Here is a 27,078-nt window from a genome sequence, read left to right as displayed (position 1 = left end):
ACTCGGCACAGCTGCAGAGCAGGCCACCACTAAGTTAAGCACTTGCTCTGCCCAGATCTTATCTGGGTGTAACTGTGATTATTGCCGGAAATGCCTGACAAGCCCACTTGTCTGCGGCATCCCAGCCTACGAATCATACTTAGGTGTTTACTCTTACGTCAGCATGGATCATCATAATGAGATTGCTTAGTTTTATGGCTAAAGTCCTTCTAATGTACTCTGGAGATCCTCAAAAGGACCCTTAACATGCAAGGTAGTGACCCAGTAATTTCATAGCCTAAGAGGAAAAGTCCAACATTTCCTCTAACTATAGTTAGATCAGATGCACCAACACACTTCAAAATGGTGATGGGAAAGTGGAACGAGAAGTTTATTTTAGTGCAGAAGAACTTTGGAACCCATGCAGTATTTTCACAATACACATTTCTCATAAACGTTGTGAGGTATCCTGCTACACACTCTATGAAAACCTAGTTGACTTGATAAAACTTACTATCACTGCCTTTATTCTAAAGTTTTAAGATTTGAAAGGTAAAGTTACAGAGAGAGAATATTTTAAAGATTTATTAATTTAAAGGTAGGATTACAGAGAGAGAGGGAGAGATGGAGAAAGAGAGCAATCTTCTATTTGTTGGTTAATTCCCCATATGACTGCAATGGCCAGGGTTGGGAAAACAATGCCCTGGCTGCCTCTGAATTGTGTTTTACTGACTTGAGTGAGTACATTTGCCAGGACTTAGAAAGGTGGCTCTAGGTAGGGGTGCACTGACATTTGCATTTCATATAACTCTCATATCTCATTAAATAATATTTCTCATATTTTCCACCCACATAAAGCTGCAAAAACCACTGCACATTGGCTTGTAGGCCAATGTGGTCTGCAGGCTGCAGTTTGCGAAACCCTGCGTGAGCCATCAACAAACCTGAAGCCTTTGAGTTTGAAATAGCTAGAATCAAGTTCAGGTTTTCCAAGGCCCTCCTGGATGCAGTATCCTCAGATGCTAGCCACGCTCAGTGGCTCTGCCTCAGTAGCCTCTCTCTCCTCCAAGGACCCACTGAGGAGATTTTAGGATTCATGGCTGAGCTTAGAGTGATAGAGTCTCCTTCAGCCTGATCACCCCATTCTTCACATCTTGCTGTTTCCATTCTTCCATTCCTGTCTGTATGTCTTCTCTCTTCTTTCCCAACCAGATGCCACAGCTGTGCTCCCTTGTAACCTCAAATGGAAGTTAAGACAGGCAGCTGGATCAGAAGTGAAGCAGATGGGACTCAAACTGGTATCCACGTGGGATGCTGGTGTCACAACCCTACTACGCCACAGTGTCAGACCCTACAATTGTAACTCAGAGGCCTTATTAGAATCTTCTTCAGTTCTTCTTTACAGTTTGTTTCACTTTTGTGAAGCAAAACCATCTTCTTCCAGCCTGGTACAGCTCTGGTTCTTTAGTCTTTCAAGTTTCTTGACAATCTTTTCTATTCATTCCTGGGGTATCATCTTAATTTCACTTCTCCACTCCCCTGTGTACCGTGCAGTATGTGATGGGATCAAGAGTGAAAAGAGGGCTCGGCAACGTGGCCTAGTGGCTAAGGTCCTCGCCTTGATCCCATATGGCCGCTGGTTCTAATCCCGGCAGCTCCACTTCCTCTCTATCTCTCCTCCTCTCAGTATATCTGACTTTGTAATAAAAATAAAATAAATCTTTAAAAAAAAAAGAGTGAAAAGAACTAGAGTGCTGTTTGTAAATCATACACCTTTCTGAAACATGATTTATTCAACTGAAAAACAGAATACTGTCTGCCAAATTTATTGGATTTTATGATACATATAAAAATATTTCTAAAGCATTGTTTGTGCATAAAGCCCTAGCCTGCACCTTTCTCTGAATCATGCTGTACTTGCTAGTGCCATAAACATATTCACCATTATGATGTGGCAGTCTGGGACTATCTCAACTCTCTTAGGGGAATTATGTGTTCTCTTGGGGATGAAGTGTGAGGCTTCCATATCAACTAGATGTTAGTGCTTAAAAGACTTTCTTATACCAAACCTGAGATACACCAAGAAAAAGTACATGGCCCTGCCTATGAGTTCTGCAGTGGGAATTAATGGACAGGAATGAGGCCCCTGACCACAGAAGGTCAACAGAACCTTCTGGGAACCTGGGAGGAGTGTCAGCTCCACCTGGGAGTGGGGAGAAGGTTGCAGCACACCTCTGGGTTACAAATGAGAAAGGAAGCAGATTTAGGAGAGGCAGAGGAAAAAAAGAAGATATGGAGCCAACAAAAGGTATCTGAAACATCAGGGAATGACATAAAGCAGGGTTTGTAGCAGACAGGGGCAGCCATGAGGTAGTAGAAGGTTAGACAGAGCTGGCTTTAAAGGGCTTTGATCCTGAACCAGACAGCTAGCACAGGTGAGACAGAGGCTGTGTCCAGGAATTCACCCTCTGGTCCTTGGGGCCATGGGAAACCTTTCTCCTTCACTAATTGCATAATGTAGCTACTTCTAGAGCAGAAAAGGTCAGAACCACTTCCTCCACCCCCTGCCAATACACACATACCTCAACATTCTCAGACCTTCCCCTGGTTTTTATTAGAAGAAACCAACAGCAATGTCCCTGCAGGTGACAACAATGTGGCCTGAGCATTTGTTCCTTCTGCGCTTGACAGCAATCACCAGAGACTTTGGGGGGATTTTCCTCTAAGCATTAAGTTTGCTTAGTGTCAAGGTTTGCCAAATCTTAGAGTATGGAATCACCAACAAACAAGGTCTGGCCAGACCACTGCCATGATCTAACAAAAACACTCTGATCTACTAGTCAAAAGAGAAAAAGTCCCCATCATCGTCTAAGTTCACCTACTTCCTATGTTCCTGGGCTGCTGCTCTTTCTTTTTTGCTGCCTCCTGTGAGTTTCCCAGCAGCAATCAGTACCCTCTGCAAACTGAGTTAGGTGGGTTCTGCCCCGTGTGTGCAGGACACAAAGGGTGGGAGGAGAGACCTGAAGCGGGCATAGCAGGGCTCCTTTGAGCTCTCCAGAGGCAGAGGAATTTACGAGGCTGGGCTGGGGAGCTGGCCCCCAGCCTGTTCTAAATAAACACTTGGAACCCTGGCTGGAGTTCCTGCAAGTCACATGTGTCCAGTCCTCAGGGCTGACAAAGCTGGTGCCTGCATTTTACCTTTCTTCATCCTCACACCAACCCCTGGAAGCAGGCTCTTCTCTGGGTTTCAAAGATGAAGAAGCGGCAGCTCAGAGGATGTGAATGGCTTTCTCCATTTAAGTTCAGTTCCAGCAGAATGTGGAACTGAGTTTTAGGATATCTGGATGTGGTGCTGTGTTTGGCATCACAGAAAGGATGGATATGATAGATACTAGAAGTGCCCACATGTGCACATGCATATACACACACACCCACAAACACACACACGCATCAAGATGGTGCCAATTTCACTTCAAGAAACTTTTATTTAAAGATGCAAAGCCCTTAACACAGTGGCTGAGATCATGCATTATCTCACGTGGAATGACCATCCATTTTTATGAGTGAACATACAGCAGCTTATCACACTGAATAACAACCATTTGTTAAAAGTTGGCCACCCTCATCAGTGGGTGAAGTACTCCAGAAACCTTATGAACAATGCCCACCACAAGCCACTGAACCTAAACTCAGTCCCACTTGTGTTAATAAGGTCAAAAATCTTAATAATAAGTTTTTTTCTGTCACTTTACTCTGAAGAACATGCTAATATTACGTATGCTCAGTTAATAATATGCACATGACTTCCCAAGTCAGGTTCAGAGGGATAAGAATGTGGGAAACAGGTGAGCCAGAAATACAGTGTTATCGTCAAGGGCAACAGGAGCCCAGATGCCAAATGAGGTGGAAAGCCAGGATTGAACTAGGTGGTTAAATAGATGATTTGGAGTAAAAATGAGGAATGCCCTGATTTTGTACATGGCCAAGCTAACGACCAATGTGAAAGGCAGTGATGGTACCTGTTCCCCCACATCCACCTCAATAGGTATTGTTAGTAGATTTCGAAAAGCAGATAAGTCTCACTGGAGTTAGGTGGAACTTCAATGTGGCAAAACCTGTACCTCTTTCTGGATCCCCCACATTGGTAGCAGGGACCATCATTATTTCTGACTCACAGGGTATGAATCAATAGGCAGCTGTATTTGAATCAGAGTAGCCAGGACTCAAAGCAGGTGCACTGAAACAGTTCACCATTGTTAACTCACCCCACCTTGACCACTTTGAAATAATCTCATAATACTGTCTGCTGGGTATAGCCTGGGCGAATGTGACAATGGAGAAATGTGCATAACATTCATGTAAAACCACCAGCCACATCCCAGCCAGTAAGCAGAGCCCAGAGATGACTGAGGGCACAAATCTGACAAGAATAGAAAACCTTTCTGAAGGTCTGGGTCAGAGCTCTTGAAGAGAACAGCTTATAGGCAGTTTACTAGAAAAGAGGCTTATCCTGGATTGTATAGGAGAGCCCAGTGTCCTCATAAGGACTCTAAGAGGGATACAGAATAGAAACAGCTGAACAGAGAGAAAGTAGCGGGGGAAAGGAATGTAAGTAGCCTCTAGAGCCAGACAAGGCAGGAAACATGTTCTTCCCAGAGGCCTCCACAGAGAGGGCAGCAGCTTCCATTACACCTGCTGCTTCTTACTGTTTTCAGCTCAACCATCCTTCAGACATCCACACAAAGAATAGCAAATATTGGAACAGTTGGGATCAGGTGGTAGGACTGTGAATGATTTCTCCCTTTGGTTTCCCAGTGTCCAGCAGAATATTAACATAGATGTCACCATAAAATAAACTCAGCAAGTCATTTCTCACAAAATGCTGCATATACAGGCATAGGAGGTTCCCGAATCTCCTAATCCCATCTCTTGAGTTTTTCTGCTAGGTCCCATTCCCAAGATGGTTATCTTAATTTCCAAAAATTTTCTTGGATTTCTGTCAGCTCTCCCCCTGGCATTACTTTCAGTAATTTTTGTCTAATTCAGGTTAATCCAGATCTTCAAGAACTGTTTTTTGTTTCATTCATAGACATCTTTGTCTCTCTTTAGCATTATTAAAATGATTTTTGGTATAGCTTCTGAAGTTCCTGTCTGATCACAAAATACTAAAGCAAAGTGGAAATGTGATAGGATTACCACAACAGCATAGCAAAACAAACAAAAAAATCAATAGTAACCCATAGCAACACAGAACTTGTTTCCCCGGATAAGGATAAATATGTTGACTAAGAAATATGGTTCAAGTTACCTGTTATCAAGAGTCGGCAAGTGTTTTTTTTACTATTGAAGTATGTGTTTCTGAATATACAGTCTATGTTTGTACTTATTTTTAGTGCCAGAAGAAAATGGAAATATAAATATCAGCAGACTGAGTTTTCTCACAATCTATCAAGTATTTCACTGATGTATTTCTTTAGCATTTTAAATTTAGCTCTGGAGGCCATAAATATCTGACACTGAAGAAAAGGAACAAGCAACATGTCAAATACATTTAATCATCAATGTGTTATACACAGACTCAGTGCTAAACAGTTCCTCCTACAGCTGGGAACTTAGATAATTATCATCCATTCTCTTAGAGTAATTTTGGCCTTGACCTTCTTAAGACAAAATATTTCATTCAGTTCTTACAAACACTTTGAGACTGATGTGATTGTCCTGTTTTACAGATGGGTATATTGAGGCTCAGAAAAGTAGTTTTTCTAGAAGAGAGCATGTGTTCCTTAAAACCTCACTAGGACTCTTTCCAAGGTGCCACACTGGGTAAAGATAAGGACCATTGCAGAAATAAAATGAAAGCTACAAGGGGCAGTCATTTGGGTCTCTGGTTAAGACATTACTTAAGAGACCTGTATCCTACATTGGAGTATCTGGTTCAAGTCCTGGCTACTAGGCTTCCAATTTAGCTTCCTGCTAATGTACAACCCTGGGAGGCAGCAGAGGATGGCTCAAATGTTTGGGTCTTTGCCACTCATACAGGAGCCCTGGATGGAACTCCAGGCTCCAGGTTTCCTCCTGGCCCAGCTCTGGCTCTTCCAGCCAATTGGAGTCAGCCAGCAGATGGAAGATCTCGGTATCTCTGGAGCAGGGCCAGGTTACAGCACCTGCCAGCGAGTGGTGGGACTTGGTTTAAGCTGGATCAGGACAGGCTACGGCATCCAAATGCAAAGGTCATGACAGGTGAGGGATTAGGCCAAGTTGGATCAGAGCAACCACAGCCCTGTGCAAGATATATAGCTGGAAACACACCGTTGGGGAGCTAAGGGGATGCCCTTGCTGGGTTGTGGTTCCCACAGGGCTGGAATGGGAGCTGTGTTCTGGTCCATATAAGACTGCAGCATACCTTGGCACAGTGTGGGCTGGGGATGGGTGCACCAGACTGGGTTAGATCCCAGCACCCACTGGTGCTCGTGAGGACCAGGGTAGGTGTAGGACGGGCTAGGCTAGGTTTTTGGCCCTGATGAGCTAGGTATGAGCTGTGTCTGCATGTGGACCAGGCTAGACTGGGCTGCAATACCCAACAATAATAACCGGAATGGGTTGAAGGCTGGTCAGGAAAGGCCATTATTCTTGCTAGATCAGGAGGTGGACTGAGTAGGGCTGGCCCGTGGACCCACTGTGTGCACAAGATCTGGCATTGGGAATAGTTCTGATGGAGGAACCTGAGAAAATCCTCTGTTGGAACACAGTGCATACAGGTGAACGCAAGAACCACTATAGGGAGCAGCCCAAACCAAGCCAGGGAATGGCACCCAGCGGCATACATATGGCATAGGTCAGGGGCAAGGCAGGCAGGGCCAGTTCATATCCGCTGGCAAATCCGAGCACCAGGATGGAGTGTGGATCGGGCCAGGTGCAGTTGAAACACAACCAGTACACATAATGGCTTGGACTGGGTGCCAGCTGGGCTGGGTTAGGCTTTAGCCCCCACCAACCTGAGCTGCAGTTGGGGTGGGCCAGGCCAGGCCAGGCTAGAACACCCACTAGCAAAAGCTGAGGTGAGGCAAGCCATATCAGACCGAGACACGGCACCCAACCAGCACTGGTAAGACTCGGAGGGGTGGGGAAGTGGTAAAGCTGGTAGGGGAAAAATGGAGGGCTCCCCTGCTGGAACACCACTCCCACTGGAGAGCATGAATTGGGATGGGGGTAAACCAGACCCGGCAGGGCTACAACACCTGTGGGCCTCATGTGAGCTAGATCAGGGAAAATCCAGGCTGTATTGATGGCTCCTACTGGTGTAAGCATAGATCAGAGTGGGTGAGAGTTGGTTGGGCTTTGCCGCAGCATCAGCTGGCAGAGGCTGGCACTGGGGGCAAATTCTGTCAAACTAAACTGCAGAACCACCTGGAAAGCACATGATCTGGGAGTGGGCCCAGGGCGAAATAGTGGGCACCTCCCTCTTGAGTTACTACTCCCACAGAAGAGCACAAAATCTAGGACTGGGGCAGACATGGATGGACATAACAGCACCCACCCAGCATGTGTGTGGGCTGGATAGTGGAGCTGCTTGGGTTGAACGAGGCTCCAATGCCCATTGACATGTATGAGAACTGACTGGGATATGGGACAGACTGGACAAGTCTGCGGCACATAGTGGCAAGCATGGGAACCAGGGCAGGGGGCAGTCCTAATGGGGGTTATTGCAGGTCGCTCCGACTAGGCTGCAGCTCCCACTGGTTTGTGTGAGGGCTGAATGTGTGGTGGGCAGAATCAGGCTGGACTGCAACACTCATTGGTTCATGTAGAAAACAGGGCTGGAAGCAGAACTGACCCAGCAATTGCAACCACCAACATATGCATAAGCTGATTGGGGTGACGGGCTGTTCTGGACCCTGTACTGGCATGCACACATAGAAATCAGGCCTGGGATCACCTCAGACAGTTTCTTTGAGCATCCCTCCAACTGAACTGCTGATCTCAGAATCCGAACCACGAAGAGAAGTGCAGGTACTATGGTCTGACCATGGAGTACAAGTGTCAAAGCCGAGCCTCCACAGAGGCTCAGATGGAACAGTAGACAACAAATCCAAGTGCACATGGAGCATAGGGCAGTGTATTGGAACCTGCAGAGGACACCTGGTACCACAACAGGACAAAGGACAGAACAAATCAGTATCTATCCCAGCCATGTGTTGGCAGTGAAAATCTGGGCTAACGGAGACTCTAAGGTAGACTGTGTCAGCCAGTGGATTCTGGAGAGATTTCATCATGTTTGGAATGGCGAGACTGATAGCAATTCAGAACTGTTGGACTATCAAAACCACTTGAGCAGGACCCTCAGATCATGCCCCACGTCAGGGACCTGGGATGGGTGGGAGGCTGGATGGGGTTTCTCCCTTTACTTTCTCCCCTTACCTCAGATCTAGAAAATAATAATAATAATGTGGAAACAATAGTCTTACCCACTTTCCTGTAGCCCTAGACCGTTTGTGCCCTAATCAACTATGTAAAGATTATCAAAATTTAAAAAAAATCTGTCTCTCTACCATTTAAACAAAATGAAAACAAGTTAAAAATGCAGCTATGAATCTGAACTTTTTCTCCAGAGTCTCCTCTGTAACTGAATAAGCATTTCCCAACTTCCTAGGATATAAGCACATACTACAAGGGAGAGTCCATGTCTGTTTCCTTAAGCCTTTGAATTCAAGCCAGACTATGGTGAATGACTCCATTCTCCTTTCCTACATTCAATCCAGTTTAGGTCTAACATCAAGAGCTCCCTAAGGCCCACCCTCTTTCTCTTATTCCTTCTGTTTCCTACCCTTGAGTGCCCATCAGCCTCTCTTAGCTCCCTCCTTTCACTTGAGACCTTCTGCCTGTGAGCCTTATGGGAGGCCCACACCTAATCCTTTAGCTCTTGGGTGCAAATGGAGAAACTGCCCTTTTTGTCCTATTATCTCTGGATCATGACAAACCAAAGTCCAGACCTCCCTGACAAAGACAAAGCAGGAGTCTAGGGAATGCTACAGTTCAAAAAGCAAACTCGGGTCTGAGTGGGATTGTTCTTGAGCACAAAATAGCTTAGAACAGGGAACACGGTGTGACTGGTGAACAAAAGCTGGAAGGAAAGGCATGTGTGCATGCCTGTGGATTTGATGCTTTGAGAAATGGCTGCGAGCCTTGAGTCCAGCCCTATCTTCTGATTCATCTTTCAGAAGGGCTGAGGCTCTTAGTAGTCTGGTGGGGAGCAGCAGGAGGTCTCTACCTTGGTTTTCCAGCTCCCTGACTTGAAAATTGCTCCCCAGCCTCTGATCTCTTCCTCCTCAGTGAGATCTCTGCCACTGTATTTCCAGTTTCATGACTGTTCCTTTGTTATTTGCCAGGCAGAAAACAAGAAAATCAGGGCCGGCACAGTGGTTCAATAGGCTAATTCTTTCCTTACATGTGCCTGCATCCCACACTGGTGCCAGTTTGAGTCTCAGGCTGCTTCACTTCCCATCCAAACCCTACTTATGGCCTAGGAAAGCAACAGATGATGGTCCAAAGCCTTGGGTCCCTGTACCCACAAAGGAGACACAGAGAAGGCTTCTAGCTGCTGGCTCCTGGCTCTGGATCAGCTCAGCTCCGGTCATTGCCACCATTTGGGGAGTGAACCAATTGATGCAAGATCCCTCTTTCTCTCTCCTCTCTGTAAATCTGCCTTTCCGATAAAAATAAATAGATATTTAAAAAAAATTTTAAGGAAAACACGGAAATTAACTTTTTTCACATAGCAAATCTCTTAGGAAGCAATTTTCCAATCTTTCTCCAACACCCCCTTTTTTTTTTTTTTAGTAAATTGAGGGAAACAAAATGCATGTATCAATTTACTAAGCATCCCCAAGTTGAGCCACATGTTTGATGGGAAGTAGTAGGCACTACACCCCTGCCCTTCAGGCTGACAGGGTGGCAGAATAGACATGCATGTAGGATTTTCTTACCTTCTTACCTTGTAATTGTTGACAGTCAGTGCTGCCTGTCCCAGCCTGCTTTCCAGTTAAGAATGCAGGATCTGCTTCAGTGGAATCCACTACGTCCCTAGCCTAATTCCTAGGCTCCCTCCTGATGTGGTGCAGAGTGATTTAGGAGTCCAGCCACAGACACTGTAGTCTGTGAGCAGTCTGCTGAGCAGTCACTTCAGCCTCCTGATCTGATCACTGGGTTCCTGCAGGCAGTCCCCTGCTACTGGGAGTACCAGATTCCTGCAGGTAGTCTCCTGCCTCTGGGAGTGTCTTATTTCTTGCTCAGGTCTCAACTTTTTGTGTATCACCCATTATTCTCTGACATCTACAAGTTTTCCCCACTCTCAGTCTCTTACTTGTACCAGTCATACATCCTATTGATCTTCAAGGCCATGCTTCAACCCTGATTCCCAGTTGACTTGCTCTGCATAAAGCCAAATAATAAGACTCATTGCACTTTGGGAAAACCAAGGACAATCAAAACAATAAGATATTGCAACTACTGAGAACCAAGAATCTCCCAGTGTCTCCTAGCTGAGCAGTGTGAGCCTGTATGAGGTAGCACCTGCGGCAGCTACGTGATGCTCTCAAAATCATTACAGCCCATTGAAAACAAAGCCAGATGCTGCCTTGTGTAACCTAAGCCTAGGTGTTCAGCTCAGCCACCTGCTTCTCTAGAAACTGCCAACTCAGACCAAAGGGCATTCTGGTTGTAATTCCAACAAGCAGTTACATTTCTGGTAAACAATTAGTTATCAAATTAACTGTGGTCTTGGCACCTGCTGTAGCAGACTAATTCAAAGGGATTTTTAGGGAGCAGATATTTTAAGATTTTGTTTGGTTTTATGTGTTATTCTCAAAAGTACATAATTTCAAATACTTGATTTTAAATATGAAAGTTTTTTGTCTGGTGAGAACCCTGATAAAGTGTGAGTGTACGTGTTTTGGGTCCAAAGTAACTCCACAATTCTGTATTTAAACATAGTCACTTCCAAATTTAGTCAGCTGGTTCAAGATTTCACACTTCTTTCTACCTTTCACACCTCTCTTCAGTGGGGAGGCTTGGACTCGAAACCAGGGTCAGGAGGGGAAGTGGTTCTGGTGAGCAGTGGCTTCGTGAATCTTTTCCGGTCATTATACTATGAACTAGACTGACTAGGTTGATGATCGTGTGCTATCAGGGCCTCTTTCTCATTCTCCCCATTTTGATATCATACTTAGCATGTGGATCTTCTCACTCTCAGACATCGCTGAACCTGTCACAAGATGTCCTTGTCCATACTTCCTCCAAGCATACAGGCTGGACACATCTCCTAACCATTCCGTCTTCCCACAGACACTAAGATGGAGCACCCAACTTTTTATAGTCACTGTGATTTCCTGAACACAAAGGATATATAAATACACAGATGTAGATTCATTCTCTCTGCTTCCTTAAAGAGTATACTTGAAATAACATGAATGTACATGTGTTCATAAGGAAATACTAGTTTAGTTCCCAATATATACCAAGCACTATCTTAGATACTGAGAATACAATGCCAAGCAGGACAAGGAATAAACCTGACCCATGAACATTAGATTCTAATGCATCAGGACAGACAAAAGCATGATCTCATTTGACAATGAAAACTAAGCTTATTTTGAGTCTAACATTCAAACAACCCATGAAATATTAAACTCCCTGACTCAGTCATCCTGAAGGCTCAGTAAGTTCTAAGCAAGCGTTCACCATACAAGAGCTGTAAATTCCCAGGATTGGGCTGTGAATTGCTTTCCAGGGTGTTGTAAAGTATAAAATGATGTTTCTAAAGACAAGATGAAGTGTTACCCATCACTGAGAGGTGCGCAAGTGCAAGACAGGACCTTTACAGATATCATTAATTCTTAGTGCACCCCCTAGGCACACGCATCATGAGTCCCACTTTGCAAACAAGAAAACTGAAGTGGATATAACTGAAGTAAGATACCTGAGGTCACACAGGTAGTCCATAGATTAGTGCAGGTGGAACTCAGGTGTTCTGCGACCATTCTGTCTACATATCAATAGGAAATCCATAATACCACAAAACCATAGCAGGAATTCTTGTGGTGTTCCTTTTCCTTTTTCTTCAAGATTTTATATGAGAGGCAGAGAGAGGTTAAGAGAGAAAAGAGAGAGAGGGAATAGGAGTATCTTTGACCTACTGGTTCACTTCCTAAATGGCCACAGTAGGGGCAGGAACTTCATCCTGATATCCCATGTGAGTGGCATAAAAATGGAGATGGGCAGGAGCCCACAGGACAGTGTCACTTGGACTATCTTCTGCTGCTTTCCCAGGTGCATTGTCAAGGAGCTGGATGGGAAGCGGAGCAGCCAAGATTTTCACTGGTGCTCATTTGGGTTGCTGGCATCACAGGCAGCAGCTTCACCTACTATATACCAATTCCACTCCCTGGGGGTGCTCTTTCAAACATAAACTGTACTGTGTTATTAAAGAGCATACATATTTAAGTTGGGAAATTAGGAGGCAAGTTGGTTTACTGAGGATAGAATTAAAGAGACAAAATTAACTCAGGCCAAAGTTTTTGGAAACACTAGATTAGGACCAGATAGAAATGGAGAAACATTGGGGTTGGTATTGTGGCGCAGTCCGGCCACGACCTGCAATACCTCCATCCCATATGGGTGCCTGTTTGAGTCCCACTTGTACCACTTCCAATCCAGCTCCCTGCTAACATGCCTAGGAAAGCTGAAGATGGCTCAGACCCTGGGGCCCCTGAACCCACATAGAAGATCTAGATGAAGTTCCAGACTCCTGGCTTTGGTCTGCTCATTGTGGACATTTGGAGAATAAAGTCGATGGAGGATTCTCTCTGTAAATCTGTCTTCACATTGGTAAGTAAAGCCTGAAAGAAAGGAAGGAATGCAGAAACAAAGAGAAAAGAAGAAACATCACAGGAAGTACAATGAAGTAAGGTGTAAAAGTATAATCCATTTTGCAAATATTGGACTCCTGTAAGAACTGCTGGAGGAGTTCTTACAGACCTTGAGGAGGTGGGTGAGGAGAAAGGGAAGCAGCCTAGTGTCATTGCTCTGTGGGCATGTGTCCAACTGCAGGCCCTACTCCAGCCCTCCACCTCACTAAGGCATCCTGCCTGGCTCCCCAACCCCAAGTAAGCCAGCCTTTTCACGGGATGCAGCCCCTTTCCTTGCATCCATGGTCTTGGTCATGGATATAGTCCCCCAGGCATGTGCAGAGCGGGCCCTGCCCCATGTGCTGAACAGGCCCAGACCTCTGTGAAGATCAAATTCACCACCTTCATCATCCCCTCAATGTGTGTACAAGGGAGGCATGCTGCAAACTGAGTTCATCTCCACCACTCTGGGTCTCCAGGACTGAGGAAAGAACAAGCAGATGGGATAGTTGGGATAACCCTGCATGCCAGGGGCTCTTTGGGGTCAGCTCTGATCAGCCCATGGTCCTTAGACACACTTGGCATCAACATGGTTTTCTCCTTCTACAGGTTTCACATTTCTTGAAGGCAGCACAGAGTTAGTAGCCACAAATGCTCTCTAGTGTTCCAGAAATACCTCTGCCTCCTTAGAAACAGAGGGGCAGCAGTGGCCTGCTGCATAGCACAAACGTCATCCAAACAACATAGTAGCTCAAAGTTGGGTGATATTCCCTCCTCTCTTCTCCGTCTCACCTTTCTGGATTTCTATTCATTGAAATAAAATGACACTGTGACCATGACCACATTACAATGAATGGAAACACAAAGAGTAGAACTGATTAAGCTGTTTGGAGTTTCTTATCCCATGACCTAAATGGAAACATACCACACCAGATGTTCCAGTCACAGCTCTTAAACGGATCCTTTGTTTTTGTCTCAAGGTAGTTGTTCACAAATTGCTTTTATTTGTCCCTTTTCTATTTATTGTTTGATGTAAAGCTTCATTTGAATTTGAGAGGCAGAGAGAACTTTCATTCACTGGTTCACTTACCAAATGCACGGAACAGATTGGGCTGAGTCAGGCTGAAGCTGGGAGCAGGGGTTTCTATCAGGGTCTTGCACATGGATGGCAGGAATACAACTATCTGAGCAATCATCATTAATTTCCAAGACCTGAAATGACAGGAAGCTAGAGGCATGAGACAGAGCCCATTGGAGAATCCAAGCATTCTGATGTGGACACAGACATATTAATCACTAGACCAAAGACCTACTCCTATTGATCTTTTTAGCATTTTATTTATTTGAAAGCCAGAATTATATGCACATACAATTATACACACAGAATTATATACAAACACACAGAGAGATAGAGGGTGGTGGTTCACTCTCAAAATGACTGCAACAGCCGGAGCTGGGTTAGGCAGAAGTCAGGAACCAGGAGTGTCTCCTAGATCTCCCACATGGGTACAAGAGCCCAAACAATTGGGTCATCCTATGCTGCTTTCCTAGGAGCATTAGCAGAGAACTGGATTAGAAGTAGAGCAGCTGGGACTAGAACAGTCACCCATATGGGATTCTGGCTATGCTGGGGACAGCTTAACCTGCTATGCCACAGAGTCACCATATATATATGTATTGAACAATGGTCTTACAGTATTGACTTTCAGGAAAAGTTTCTGGGACATGAGCAGATATATTTGATTTCTGGTGAAGTTACAGCACTAAAATCTCAGGATGAACCACTCTAGGACTTTCTTTCTACATTTTGATTTGTGCATGTTTTTAAATTTCAAACTAGAGGACCTGGCTCAGTAGCCTAGCAGCTAAAGTCCTTGCCCTGAACGCACCAGGATCCCATATGGGTGTCGGTTCTAATCTCAGTGGCCCCGCTTCCCATCCAGCTCCCTGCCTGTGGCCTGGGAAAGCAGTGGAGGACAGCCCAAAGCCTTAGGACCCTGTACCCACATGGGAAACCTGGAAAAGGCGCCAGGCTCCTGGCTTCAGATGGGCTCAGCTCCGGCCACAGCGGTCACCTGTGGAGTGAATGAGCAGATGGAAGATCTTTCTCTCTGTCTCTCCTCCTCTCTGTATATCTGACTTTCCAGTTAAAATTTTTAAAAATCTTAAAAAAAAAAGTTTCAAACTAGAATCTTGAAAAGTAGGTGAGATTTGGCTTTAATATCTGCTCTCCACTTTCATTAAATATTTCCTCATTTCCCACCTCTTCATGTCTCTGTCCACAGAAGGCACCCCAACTCTCACATCTGAAATCTAGTGTTGTGAACTTGACATCTGAGCCCAACTGCCTGGTTTAAAATTCAAGCTCTGCCCTCTGACTTATGGCTGTCCTTGGGCAATACCAAGCCTTAATCACCTGCCAAGTAGGAAAGTGACAGGGAGATGTGAGGCTAAGATGCCTCACAAAGCATTTACAATCGTTTCTTGGTCAGAAAACAGTCAGAAACATGATTAGTACTCATGTTTCCCTAGGCTTCCTGTTCTCACCCTTTATTTTGGTAACACTGATACCCACAAAAAGGTCCAGACATGTTCTTACAGTCAGCATATCCTCCTTTGGCTTCCCTATGCAAGCGCACTGACCACAGCTTTGCTAACGCCCTCAGTAGGCTTCCTTGTCCCAGGCCCTTTCGTGTGACCATGAAGCTCTAGGTATGGACCATATCCACCACTGCAGCTTAGTCTGCCCTGCCTTGCTTACCAAGGAGTCTGCAGTTTGTCCCAACAGGTGTCTACTACACAAAGCCTTCTGTTCCAAGACAGGTTGGTAAGACCTCCATCTGGACTTCCTTCCTGGCAGTGAGGAATTGAGAGAAGATGTAAGCCTGGGACCCAAAGCCAAGGCTGGATCTGTTCTGGAATCTGAGGGATACCCCAACTCTGCTCTTTTTCTGTTTCTCAGAGGATCTCATGTCTAGGAGTAAAAGCTTTGACCCTTACTATTTGGTCTTCCTGGATGGGGTAGAGCATCCTTCCATTCCCTATAACCTGTCTTTCCTCGTTTGCTTTGAGGAGAGACTCAACCGGGAACAGACTAAAAGCGAAGATCCTTCCATCTCTCTCTCTCTCTCTCTCTCTCTCTCTCTCTCTTTTTAAAGATTATTTTTTAAATTTTTATTGCAAAGTCAGATATACAGAGAGGAAGAGAGATAGAGAGGAAGATCTTCCATCTGATGATTCATTCCCCAAGTGACCAAAACAGCCGAAGCTGAGCCAATCCAAAGCCAGCAGCCAGGACCTTCTTCCAGGTCTCCCATATGGGTGCAGGGTCCTAAGGCTTTGGGCTGTCCTCCACTGCTTTCCCAGGCCACAAGCAGGGAGCTGGATGGGAAGTGGGACAGCCAGGATACAAACCAGCACCCAAATGGGATCCCGGTGCATTCAAGGCAAGGACTTTAGCTGCTAGGCCACTGCGCCAGGTTCCTCCTTTCTCTCTTAATAGCCATTCCCATATACAAGAATCAGCCGCTCACCCCCACAAGAAGGTCCCTCTAGCAACAGCCTCCACAGTCCAGGTGGCTGAAGAAACAGCAGTGCTCCACACACAGAGGGGTTAAAAGTAGTTTCTTCAGTACCGTGTTTTGGCTTGTTTTGCCTTGCAGAAGTTTCTGGTGCTTGGCCTAATGGGCTTGCAACCAGCATTATCAGGCTTTGAGTAAGATAACCACCACTAAATGGAAAAGTGGTTTGAAATACTTCTGTAAAGGAATTTAAAATTTTGATTACACAAACAAACTGAAAACATGCACATGGTCAAGCCAATGCCTCTCACAATAACTGTAAGAGTTCTCTCATGCAGTTAAAAGTAGCAGCAAACCTAGTACAGTAGATAAGAGATTGACCAGCAAGTGAAAAAGTCACTGGAGGCCAATGAAACTAAGGATAACATTTTGCTTTTAAAGCAAATCTTTCACCTGTAATTTTCTCTTTTTAAAATATTTATTTATTTATCTATTTGGAAGGCAGAGTGACAGAGAGAGAAAGGCAGGGAGATAAAGACAGAGACAGAAAAAAAAAGAGAGACAGAGAGAAATCTTCCATCTGCCTGTCCAACTGGCTGCAATGGCCAGGTTTGGGGCAGGACAAAGCCAGGAGCCAGGAACTCCGTCCTGGTCTCCCATGCAGTTGACAGGGACTCAAGGATTTGCAGCATCATCGGCTGCCTTCTCAGATGCATTAGCAGTGAGTTGGATCAGAAGGCAGAACAGCCAGGTCTCAAACCAGCCCTCTGTTATGGGATGTAGGCATCCATCACTAATGCTTGCACCTTAGGGAGAGCATTTTAAAGTAGGTGTTTGGAAATATCTTATTGAGTGACTTTTGTTCATGAAGGCTATGAAGGCATGTCATCCATTAAGATATCAATAACTGAATACTTCCAAAAATGGGTGTTCTTGCTTGGCTGGTTTAAGAATCGTCTGTCTGAACACATTCACTGAAAATACAAAAATACAAAGGTTGCAAGAACAATTGATCTATGTCATGCACACACAAAGTAAAGACACAATAAACCACTCTGTGATTCAGACAGCTTGTTTACATAAAGAGCTAAAGATTAGCCCTAGGTGTCAGCTTCCTGTGGACTGCACTTCACACACACACACACACACACACACACACACACACACACACACAGAGTGTGGGCTTCTTCATCACTCAGGAATGGTTCCAGGCTCCACTAAGTGGTTCTGCAGCAAGGGGCCCTGTGCTGATGGTGACTGGACAGACTGTTTGGTACCACCCAGAAGCCGAGTGGTTACAAGAAACTCCTTCATGATAGCAGCCCCAGAGAGAAAGGCAAGTCCATAGGAAACATCTTGAGCAGCTCTTCATGGCTTCCCATCTCCTAGCATCCTGAAGCAGATTTGCTATGTTCAAACCTTTAGCTAGGACTACATGAAGACATGCAGGGAGTAAAGTCATTCTCCTATGATCAATGTTCAGAAATAATGGAAACTGATAGAATATCAACAAAAATCTTTGCTAGTCAGTAGAAGATAGTGAAAAATAAGTTCTGTGTTTGTGTGGCTGTAGTCATAGTCACTGCTTCATTTGGATCTAAGCATCTTTGTGAGATAATTCCTCTGTATCTGACTACCACAAAAATAAAAGCTTAGAATCAGATATTTTCAACTGCTGTATCACAAATGATCAAATGAGATTTTCAAATAAAAAATAATATTCATTCCATTAAAAATATTGTTCATGGGAGCTGGCACCACAGTATAGTAAGTTAATCCTCGACTTGTGGCACCAGTTTTCCATATGGGTACTAGTAAGTGTTCTGGCTACTCCATTTCCAATCCAGCTCCCTGCAAATGCCCTAGGAAAGCAGCAGAAGATCTCTCAAGTGCTTGGACCCATGTCCCACATGGGAGACCAGGAAGAAGCTCCTGGCTTCAGCCTGGCCTAACCCTGCCTATTGCAGCCATTTGGAGAGTGAGCCAACAGATGGAAGATCTCTTTCTCTCTTCTTTTCTCTCTGGCTCTCTCTCTCTCCATTTCTGATTTTCAAGTAAAAATAAATAAATATTTTAAAAAAATATATCATTTGGACCCGGCGCCATAGCCTAGCAACTGACTTGCCTTGCATGTGCCACTGGGATCCTATATGGCCACTGGTTCATATCCTGGCTGCTCTACTTCCCTTTCAGGTCCCTGTTTGTGGCCTGGGAAAGCAGTAGAGGATGGCCTAAAGCCTTGAGACCCTGCACCAGCATGGGAGACCTGGAAGAAGGTCTTGGCTCCTGGCTTTGTATTGGCTCAGCTCTGGCCATTGCAGCCACTTGGGAATGGAATCAGCGGATAGAACGTCTCTTTCTCTCTGTCTCTCATCCTCTCTGTAAATCTGACCTTCCAATTTTAAAAAATATGTGTGTGTATGTGTGTGTGTGTGTGTGTGTAAAATGGGAGTGGCAATTTGACGTAGCAATTAAGGTAGCTGCATCCTGGTGTCAGAGTGTCTACATGCCAATCCCAGCTGCATCTCTTGACTCCAGCTTCCTGCTGGCACCTCGGAGGCAGTGGTGATGTGCTAAGGGGGTGGGAAGTCTAGTTGTCTGGCTGGCTTGGCTTATGCTGTGCTTACATGTTGAAGTATTGAATTGTGCTCCAAAAAATGTACACATATGATATGATATCTGCACCCAAAAATTAAATATAATTATTTGAAAAAAAAATTCTTAGCATCCAAGCTTCATTTCAGTCTTCTGTGTAAACCTCAGTTGTTTAAAAATGGAAATGAAAAGGAGCTGGCTATAAAAGTGGAAGTTCATAGAGCACTCAGCAAAGGAGGGTGACCCAGATGCTTGGGGTCAGCTGAGAAGGGTGAAGCAGCAAAAGTTTAGAGCATTACATGGACGGTTGTGGCAAATGAAACACCACCTCTTAACAGACAGTAAAAGGAGACCTTAATTCTTCATTAGATCAGAAATGGTTACCCATCTGCAACCTACTCTTTTTGGTAAATCAAATAAAATGAGGTTTTCCCCAGTAGGAGACGAACAACACTGGTGTGTATGCACATAAGCATGTCTTCTAAAGCCTCACTGTTCACAACTGATAAACAATCCTTGTGGGGTTGACCGGACTTGAGAAGCACACATGGGCTGAGTTGTTGTTCCTCTCTCTGGAACACAGCAGAGGAGGCTGCAGTGCACAACCAGTGGAATGGAAAAATATAATTCTTTGTGCTTATGTCACTTAGAGCAGTCACCCAGACATGTTCCTAGAAGACTGCTCTTTGTTCAAGTCTAAGACTAGGACCCCAGGTGTGCATGCAGTTAGCTCTTCTGCAACATTGTCCTCATCTGCATGAAGTAAAGAAAGACATTCAAGTAACACCTGAAAACAAAAGACTGTCATCCCCTTACTAAACACCATGCTCAATGCATGATTAAATGCAGCTGTCTCATTTAACTCCTCCCATTATCAATATCTTAGAAAGAACAGAACTAAGATTCATGATAACATAAGCATTTGTCCCCAAATCACACAACTACATGGTGGCAGTTTAGGGGAAACTGGGTTACTCATTGCTTCCAAATTTGCTATTTCTTCTTGTTCTTTGTTTGGGAAGGGGAGAAACAAAGGGGGAAACCACTCATGACTTTTCACCTCATATCAACTCAGAGAAAGAAGAAACCACCACCTCATATCAACTCAGAGTCTCAATATGTACATATTCCAAGGGTTCTGTCCAAGTGGTTTGGATAGTTCTAAAATGCTGCTGATTTCACTGATCTGAGGATGATGTCATCTCCCAATGTCCATTGGCTCTATTCATCGAGATTTTTTGCTGTCATCGTTTGTTTGAGATAGTTACCCAGTTAGTTCTGTTCTTCTTCTGCTACAGCACAAAATGAGCTGCCATATTTCTCATTTTGCAACATGGCCTATGCACGCTGCTCCACTTTTTTCACTAAGTAGAACATGTTCTTGCAGTCGAGTCCAAGAACCCAGGCCAGGTGACCCAAGCCCCGCTGGATAACCCACCCCTGGGGCTCATGAATCCGGCAACCCCTGAACAGGTGGGTCCCAGGACCTGGGCCAGGCCACCCAAGTCTCGCTGGATCCCCCATCTCGGGGCTCAGGAATCTGGCTCAGCTCACACCTTTACTTTTGCATGAGTTACCTCACACTAGAAGAGCAACTTGATCTGAACCAGTGAACTACACTGAGAAGTTTGCTGAGGCTTTTCAGGGAAGTGCTTCTTCAGCCTTAGGAGCACTTTCTGGAGCAAAATCTCTCTACAGCCTGGACCCTGATGAGAAATCACAAGGCAGGCCCAGGGGTTGCTGGCCCATATCCTTGGATGCCAAGGGTTACCTGCTTCTGGATGCAATGACTCTTGGCATGGTTGAGTAGGACACATGCATTCTTGAGAATCGCTTTGTCCCACCAGTGTCTCACAGGCTTTCCTCTCTTTTAAAAACTCAGCTTCTACAATTATCACTGTTTCTGTCTTTCTCTCTAAACTATCAGTCTCTCTACTCTACATGCTCCAAGCACACACAGGATTCTTTCACGTTAGAACTTCCTTGGCTATATGTTTTTTCCCAGCTATGGCCCTTTTTCTCTTCTATCAAAACTTTCTGTCTGTATTTTCTTACCTTTCATCCACACCAACTATTCCATACTTGTCATCCTTACTGTTATAGGATCACTTCCATCCGAGTCACCACTGATCTCCATCCTGTTAATGCCAATAGATGTTTCTTTGTTTTCATTTCTCTCGATCTTCTGGCAGAATAAATTCCTTGGACAACTCCTTCTATTTAGAACACTTTCCTGTCTGGATTCCATGACTCCATATCCACATGTTCTGCCCCTTACCACACTGGCTGCTGTTTCTCCTCCTCCACATTGACTTCTCATTTCCTACTGAACTGCTAAACATGAGATTACACACAGCTCAGTCTCCTGCCTTATGCCTCTAGTGTTCTCTGTTTACTTCTTTCTATCCATTCAACACTCAATTGGGTCATACTTAATGAATGTCTACCATGAACCAGACACTATTCTAGACATGGAACAATGGCAGGGAGCAAATGAACATGTCCCCACCCTTATTTTCTCAAAGATTTATTTATTTTTATTGGAAAGGCAGATCCACAGAGAGAAGAGACAGAGAGAAAGATCTTCCATCTGTTGGCTTACTCCCCAAGTAGTCATAATGTCTGGAGCTGAGCCAATCCAAATCTAGGCGCCAGGAGCTTCTTTCCAAGTCTCCAGGGTTCCAAGGCTCTGGGCCACCCTTGAGTGCTTTCCCAGGCCACAAGCAGAGAGCTGGATGGGAACTGGAGCAGCTGGGACATGAATCGGCACCCATATGGGATCCCAGTGTGTTAAAGGCAATAATTTAGCCACTGAGCCTTGCACCAGGCCCATGTCCCCACCTTTATAAAGATTGCATTCTCACAGTGTAAGAAAATGAGCAAACAACAACTGCAAAGTTTGCATAACATGATACTAGGGAGGAAAACAAATAAGTATAAATATTGGTGATACGTAGTTTTTGGACAAGGAAGAGAAATGTCCTCTAAGGCTGTGATATTTACCCCTGAGTACAGTGGAATGGGAGGGTAGGAGCCAAGGATGACCAAGGTTAACGGAAAGAATGATGATTGCATGTGTTATAGCAAGGTACCTGGGAAAAGCAGAAACAGGAGAGAGCATCAAAAACTCCAATTAGACTGTGAAGGCACTACATGTATTCGTGGAGCAATCATTTCCTCTAGTGAATGATTTCTCTTTCAGATCTCAGACAGCCCTTCCCTGCCCAACTCTGTGTCCAAGAACATTTCACTTCCACACTTCCAGTCCATGCTGTCTCAGTCAATAGTCCTAGTTTGTTGTTTTCATGGTAGTCACCAAATTAGGAATGAGGGTGGTTGCTACTTGGCTGCTCATTCTGCCTGTATTGTGGCATCTGATGGCCTTAGCACTGTGCCTGATTGACAAGGACTGGGTGAGCAAAGGTGAGGTCAGAACTCAGGAGTCAACACAATTTTGTTCTTCTCCAAGTACAGTGACACACACTGGCCAGGTGGCTTTGGGCAAGTCACCTCTGCAGTGGTTTCTTGATTGAAATATAGTTTGATTTTCTTATTTCTAGGGAGTAATGTGACCATTTTTAAAAGATTTACTTATTTTTGTTGCAAAAGCAGATTTTAGAGAGAAGAGACAAAGATCTTTCATCTGCTGGTTCATTCCCTAAATGACTGCAACAGCGCTTGCTGAGCTAATCCAGAGTCAGGAGCCAGGAGTCAAAAGCTTCCTCTGGGTCTTCCACATGGGTACAGGTCCCAAGGCTTTGGGCCATCCTCTGCTGCTTTTCCAAGCTATAATCAGGAAACTGGATGGGAAGCAGAACAGTTGGGACACGAACCAGCACCCATATGAGATCCCAATGGTTGGAGGATAAGTCAGTTGAGTCATAGCACGAGACCCCATTTTGTATTTTAAAATCTGGGATTTTTATTTAATCTGACCAGAACTAATTTTAGAAACAATGGTACTAAAGGGTTTTCTGTTACAGAATGAGTGCAAATGTTTGCCCCTGGGGAAACTGACTCTAGGAACCCTGGAGGGTAGTATATTCCCATTGCTGCCCTACGCCCACACCCAACTCCTTGGTCTGTAACAGCTAATAAATCTGCCAGGCTCCACTCCAGAACTGGTTACACCTGGGAAGCAAAGTACATTCATTTATTTCCTGGAACATTTGAGCACAAACTCAGCTGTACAGCTCCAGCCTTTTCACATATGGCATCATATTTCATATGCATTCCAGGGCATTTCTTCACTGCACTCTGAGGCAGATATCGCTATGGGCTGGGTAGGTAGCTAGTTTAGGGTTACTGAATTTGGAAGCCACACCTTCCCTGCCTAAGTAATCCTATCTGCCCAGCTGTCAGTCAAACAACTCCCTCCCAAGGAATACATCCCCTTACCTGAAACCTGAGGTGGGTGGTGCCATGTAGCCACACCGTTTCAACCCCCTCAAGAGCTGGTGCCAAGGAAGGGTTCACCCCCTTTCTGAGGATACAAACAACATAAATAGAAACTTCTCTCCTGCTTTTCCCTTCCGGACCTACCCTATTCCTGAATGGTGTCCACATGTGTCTATAAATTCTTTATCTTCTAAATAAACTTATTACTTTGTAAACTGCACTGGTGGTTGCATTTAAAATGCTTTTAAAGTAAAAGGCAAGAACCTAGCAAATAAATATTAGGCCCAAATCTGGACTACAACAATATGACCCCCACATCCCCAACAGAACAAATGAGGTTCAAGGAGATGATTTGAGGTGTCCTGGTTCAAACTGGCAGCAAACAGCAGAACAAGGATTAGACTTTGTCTCATTCTGTTGTGCTTTCCATTACGACATTAGATTCCTAGCATCAAAGGCAAGTCCCTTGGGCATAATCCATTTCCAGTTGTGTAATCAACAAATGAAGATGGGATGGGCATCTGGAGAAGCAGTTAAGTTGTCACCTGAGATGCCTGCACCCCACATCAGAGTATGTGGGGTCCAATTCTGGTTCCAGCTTCCTGCCAATGCACACCCTGGAAGGTAGCATGCAACTGCCTAAGTAATTGGGTCCCTGTCACCCACAGGGAATATCCAGGTGAATAAAAACACTACTAAAACCCCAACCTGCTTAGAAAGGCAGGAAAGATTCCCCAGAGCTCCTGCTGGAGAAGGAAGCTAGAGACACCAAGAATGTCTCTGGGGTCCCTAAGTGACCATCTGCTGAAGACACTTTACTTTGTTGTCCCCCTTTCAGCCAATTTTATGGAAAAATAACTTCCAAAAGAATTATTTTTCAATGAGAAAGGAACTGTTTTCCCATCCAAGTATCCTCATAATAGAAGGTGTCTCACTCTGATGAGAACTATGTGTGTACTCGAAAGGGGTGTTAGCTATGCCAGGTAGGTGTGTGAAGCTGTGCACACAAAGCTTGGCACTGGGTGTGATTCTAAACGAATAACTTTTTCCCCCCTTAAAAATCATTTAGCATTGATATGGAGTTACTTCTCTGCTTTCAGTCCCAGCCCAACTCTTTTCTCTTACAGATGTAAAAAGGTCTCGCCTTCACTATCGACAAACAACATGAAAAGTGAACATCAGGTAACAAAAACACCAAAGTAGAAAAGCGAATAAATAATATTTATTTTATATAAAGTGGCTGTCAGTGTCCAAGTGTCCGAGAATTCTCTCTGGGGCTCAGAGAGTCCTCAGAGGAGTAGCAAGGAGCCCAGCAGCAGTTCACCCTGGCCCAGCCTGCGGCCCCGCTCCAGCCCGCGGCCTTTGTTCTCAGCCTTGATGCGCACGGCCAGGCGGCGCACCTGCTCCTCCGTGAGGCCATCAAAGCAGAAGTCCTGGTCCAGGCCGGCCTTGCGACTCTGGCCAAGCACGGCCCTGCGCTGCTTGCGCGTGGAGTCCGGAGAATGCAGGACCAGGCTGATGCGGCAGCTGATGGAGCGGGGCTCGAGGATGCCCCCGGCCTGGCCCTCTGCTGGAAGCAGTCGGATGCGAAGGTGCCCGCTACCTGGACAGTACTTAGCGGCCAGACGCAGGGCGCAGCCAGCGCGTCCCAGAGTCACGGTGCCCTCAGCCTCCAGGCACTGGGGCTGCGAGCCTGGGAGTGGTGATACAGATGTTCGGGCGGGAGCTGGGGGTCCAGCATCAGGGTCTCGTCCCTCATCTTCATCCCCACTGGAAACGGAGCGGGCGCGGGCTGGGCCGGGGTTCTTCCGGGCCCGCAGCGCTCGGCTCAGCAGTCCTTCGGGGGCGCCCAGGAAGCGGCGGCCGCGGAGTCTCAGTGGAAGGGCATCTCGGGGCGGGTGGCAGCCGTCGGGAAAGGAGGCAAGTGCGGCGCTGGAGACTCGGGGGTTGCGGAGGGGCACCACGGGGGCGCCCTCTGCACCTTCTCCTCCTCCTGAGCCGCTACCATCACCGCCGTAGGTGTGAGCCCGGGGGCGGAGAGCAGCGGCTCGCTGTCTCCCAAGGAAGAGCGACTCCTTGCGGCGGATGTGCGGACTCTCGAGCAGTGTACAGAAGCCGTAGGCGGTGCGGGCGCGGGGCAGATGCAGCAAGGAAAGCGCGGCCTGCGAGCGTGGGTCCCAGTCCGTATGGCCCGCGCCCTCGTCGGCTGTGCAGGGCCACAGGTCCGGTTCGGCGGCGCACCGGCGGATCACGGCGGCAGCTGAGGGCAGGGATTCCGGCGGGCCGTGCCCCGGGAGCCTCGGCGGGATGCAGAACTCCGGGATGCGGTCCGGGGTGAGCACGTTGGAGAAGAGGGGCTCTGGGGTAGAGGAACGGAGTTTCCCAAGGAGCCGCATCCTAGCAGGCTAGCGCGGAGAGGGACGTTTAAAAGTGCTCCAGGCAGAGCTGCTGCTGATTTGGTGGCCTGAGGCTTCCAGAGTTTCCCGCCCGGACCCTCAAGAGTATACTGAGCCTCTCGCACACCCACACAACTCACCCTGCCTTCCACTTACTGGAGTCAAAGAAACAGAAATCAGACCTCTCCTCCGTCAGTGTCTTGCTCGAGACTTTCCTGTGGCGGCAGCTCCACTACACGCAGGGCAGCGGCACGCCTTTCTTATATGTAGCCTGAGTCCCGCCCCGTCGCCCAGAGCCCAACCCCGGAACAGCCCGCCTTCCCAGACAATCTCTTCTGACGGCGACAGGAGCCCTGCATTGGCTGCGCCTGGCCCCAGGGTCTTGCGTTCGCTGGGCATGCGTGGATTCCCAGATGCCTTCCCGGGAGAGGTTGCAGGTGGAAAGAGGTCGCCTGGTCACTCTGGGAAGAAGTGGCGACTGAAAATGCAGCCTTTCACAGGCAAAATAGCTGGGTGAGCAAGCGGGAATGAACATGAAGTTTATTCTCAATGAAGGCTCCTTCATTTCTAGGGTTCACATTCCACTAAACCCAGGTAAATTGAAAAAACTCTTAAGTTATTGGGGAAACGTGTAAAGTACCTCCTGCAACACAGGCATCCCATAAATCCTGTGCTGGTCCCCGCTGCTTCACTTTCACTCCTGGTCCCTGCTGGGAAAAGCTGTGGAAGATGGAAGAGTTCTTAGGCCCCTGCCATCCACTCCAGAGACCTGATGAGTCTCCTGGCTTCCCAGGCAATGAAACATCTCTCACTCTCCCACCCCCTCTCTGGTAAATATATTTTAAATTAAAGTAAAGCTATCCCCAAAGTGCCTTTAATACACCTAGCCTACATTCACCCTGCTCTGACCAAGGACATGAGCCAGCAGCTTGTGAAAATCCTCCAACATAAAGCCTGATTTACACTAAAGTGTCGAATATATCAGGTGACCCACCTAATAATGTACCAAAAATGAAAAACAGTGGTTGTATACATGCTTTTGCACCATAAAGGGGTTTTTTTTTTAAGTGTAATTCAACCACAGTTAAGCGTGAAGAGGGGCTAACGGTATCCTTCTAAAAAGAGCCAATTTATTAAGTGCCTGACTCCCTCTGCTGGACGTGTTTCCCGTATATACTGTGGGCTCCGTGGATTTCCTAGATGTGGGAGCATGGGTGGATTAGGGTGTGTGAACGTTTCTGAATGCCTGCAGGCTCTGCCTGACATGCTGTCAAACAAGATGCGGCT

At 46.0% G+C, this 27,078-nt stretch overlaps 1 protein-coding gene and 1 long non-coding RNA gene across 3 annotated transcripts in view; both read right to left on the bottom strand.

Annotated features, from left to right (window-relative positions):
* Nucleotides 1-27,078, bottom strand: part of LOC131480530 (uncharacterized) — a 100,323-nt gene that overhangs the window by 59,911 nt on the left and 13,334 nt on the right. For both annotated transcript variants that reach the window (XR_009245592.1, XR_009245593.1), the window contains exon 3: nucleotides 13,972-14,093. This is a non-coding gene — a long non-coding RNA (uncharacterized LOC131480530). The remainder of the gene's footprint in view (nucleotides 1-13,971; nucleotides 14,094-27,078) is intronic.
* Nucleotides 24,596-26,032, bottom strand: LOC101526776 (C2 calcium-dependent domain-containing protein 4A). The gene has a single exon (XM_004578024.2). The coding sequence runs from the start codon at nucleotides 25,789-25,791 to the stop codon at nucleotides 24,685-24,687; it is 1,107 nt and encodes a 368-aa protein (XP_004578081.2). The 5' UTR covers nucleotides 25,792-26,032; the 3' UTR covers nucleotides 24,596-24,684.

The sequence above is a fragment of the Ochotona princeps genome, chromosome 6 (genome assembly GCF_030435755.1).
Source record: "Ochotona princeps isolate mOchPri1 chromosome 6, mOchPri1.hap1, whole genome shotgun sequence".
Taxonomy (NCBI): domain Eukaryota; kingdom Metazoa; phylum Chordata; class Mammalia; order Lagomorpha; family Ochotonidae; genus Ochotona; species Ochotona princeps.
The sequence above is the reverse complement of the archived record's forward strand: the minus strand, read 5'-3'. Positions and strand labels throughout refer to the sequence as shown.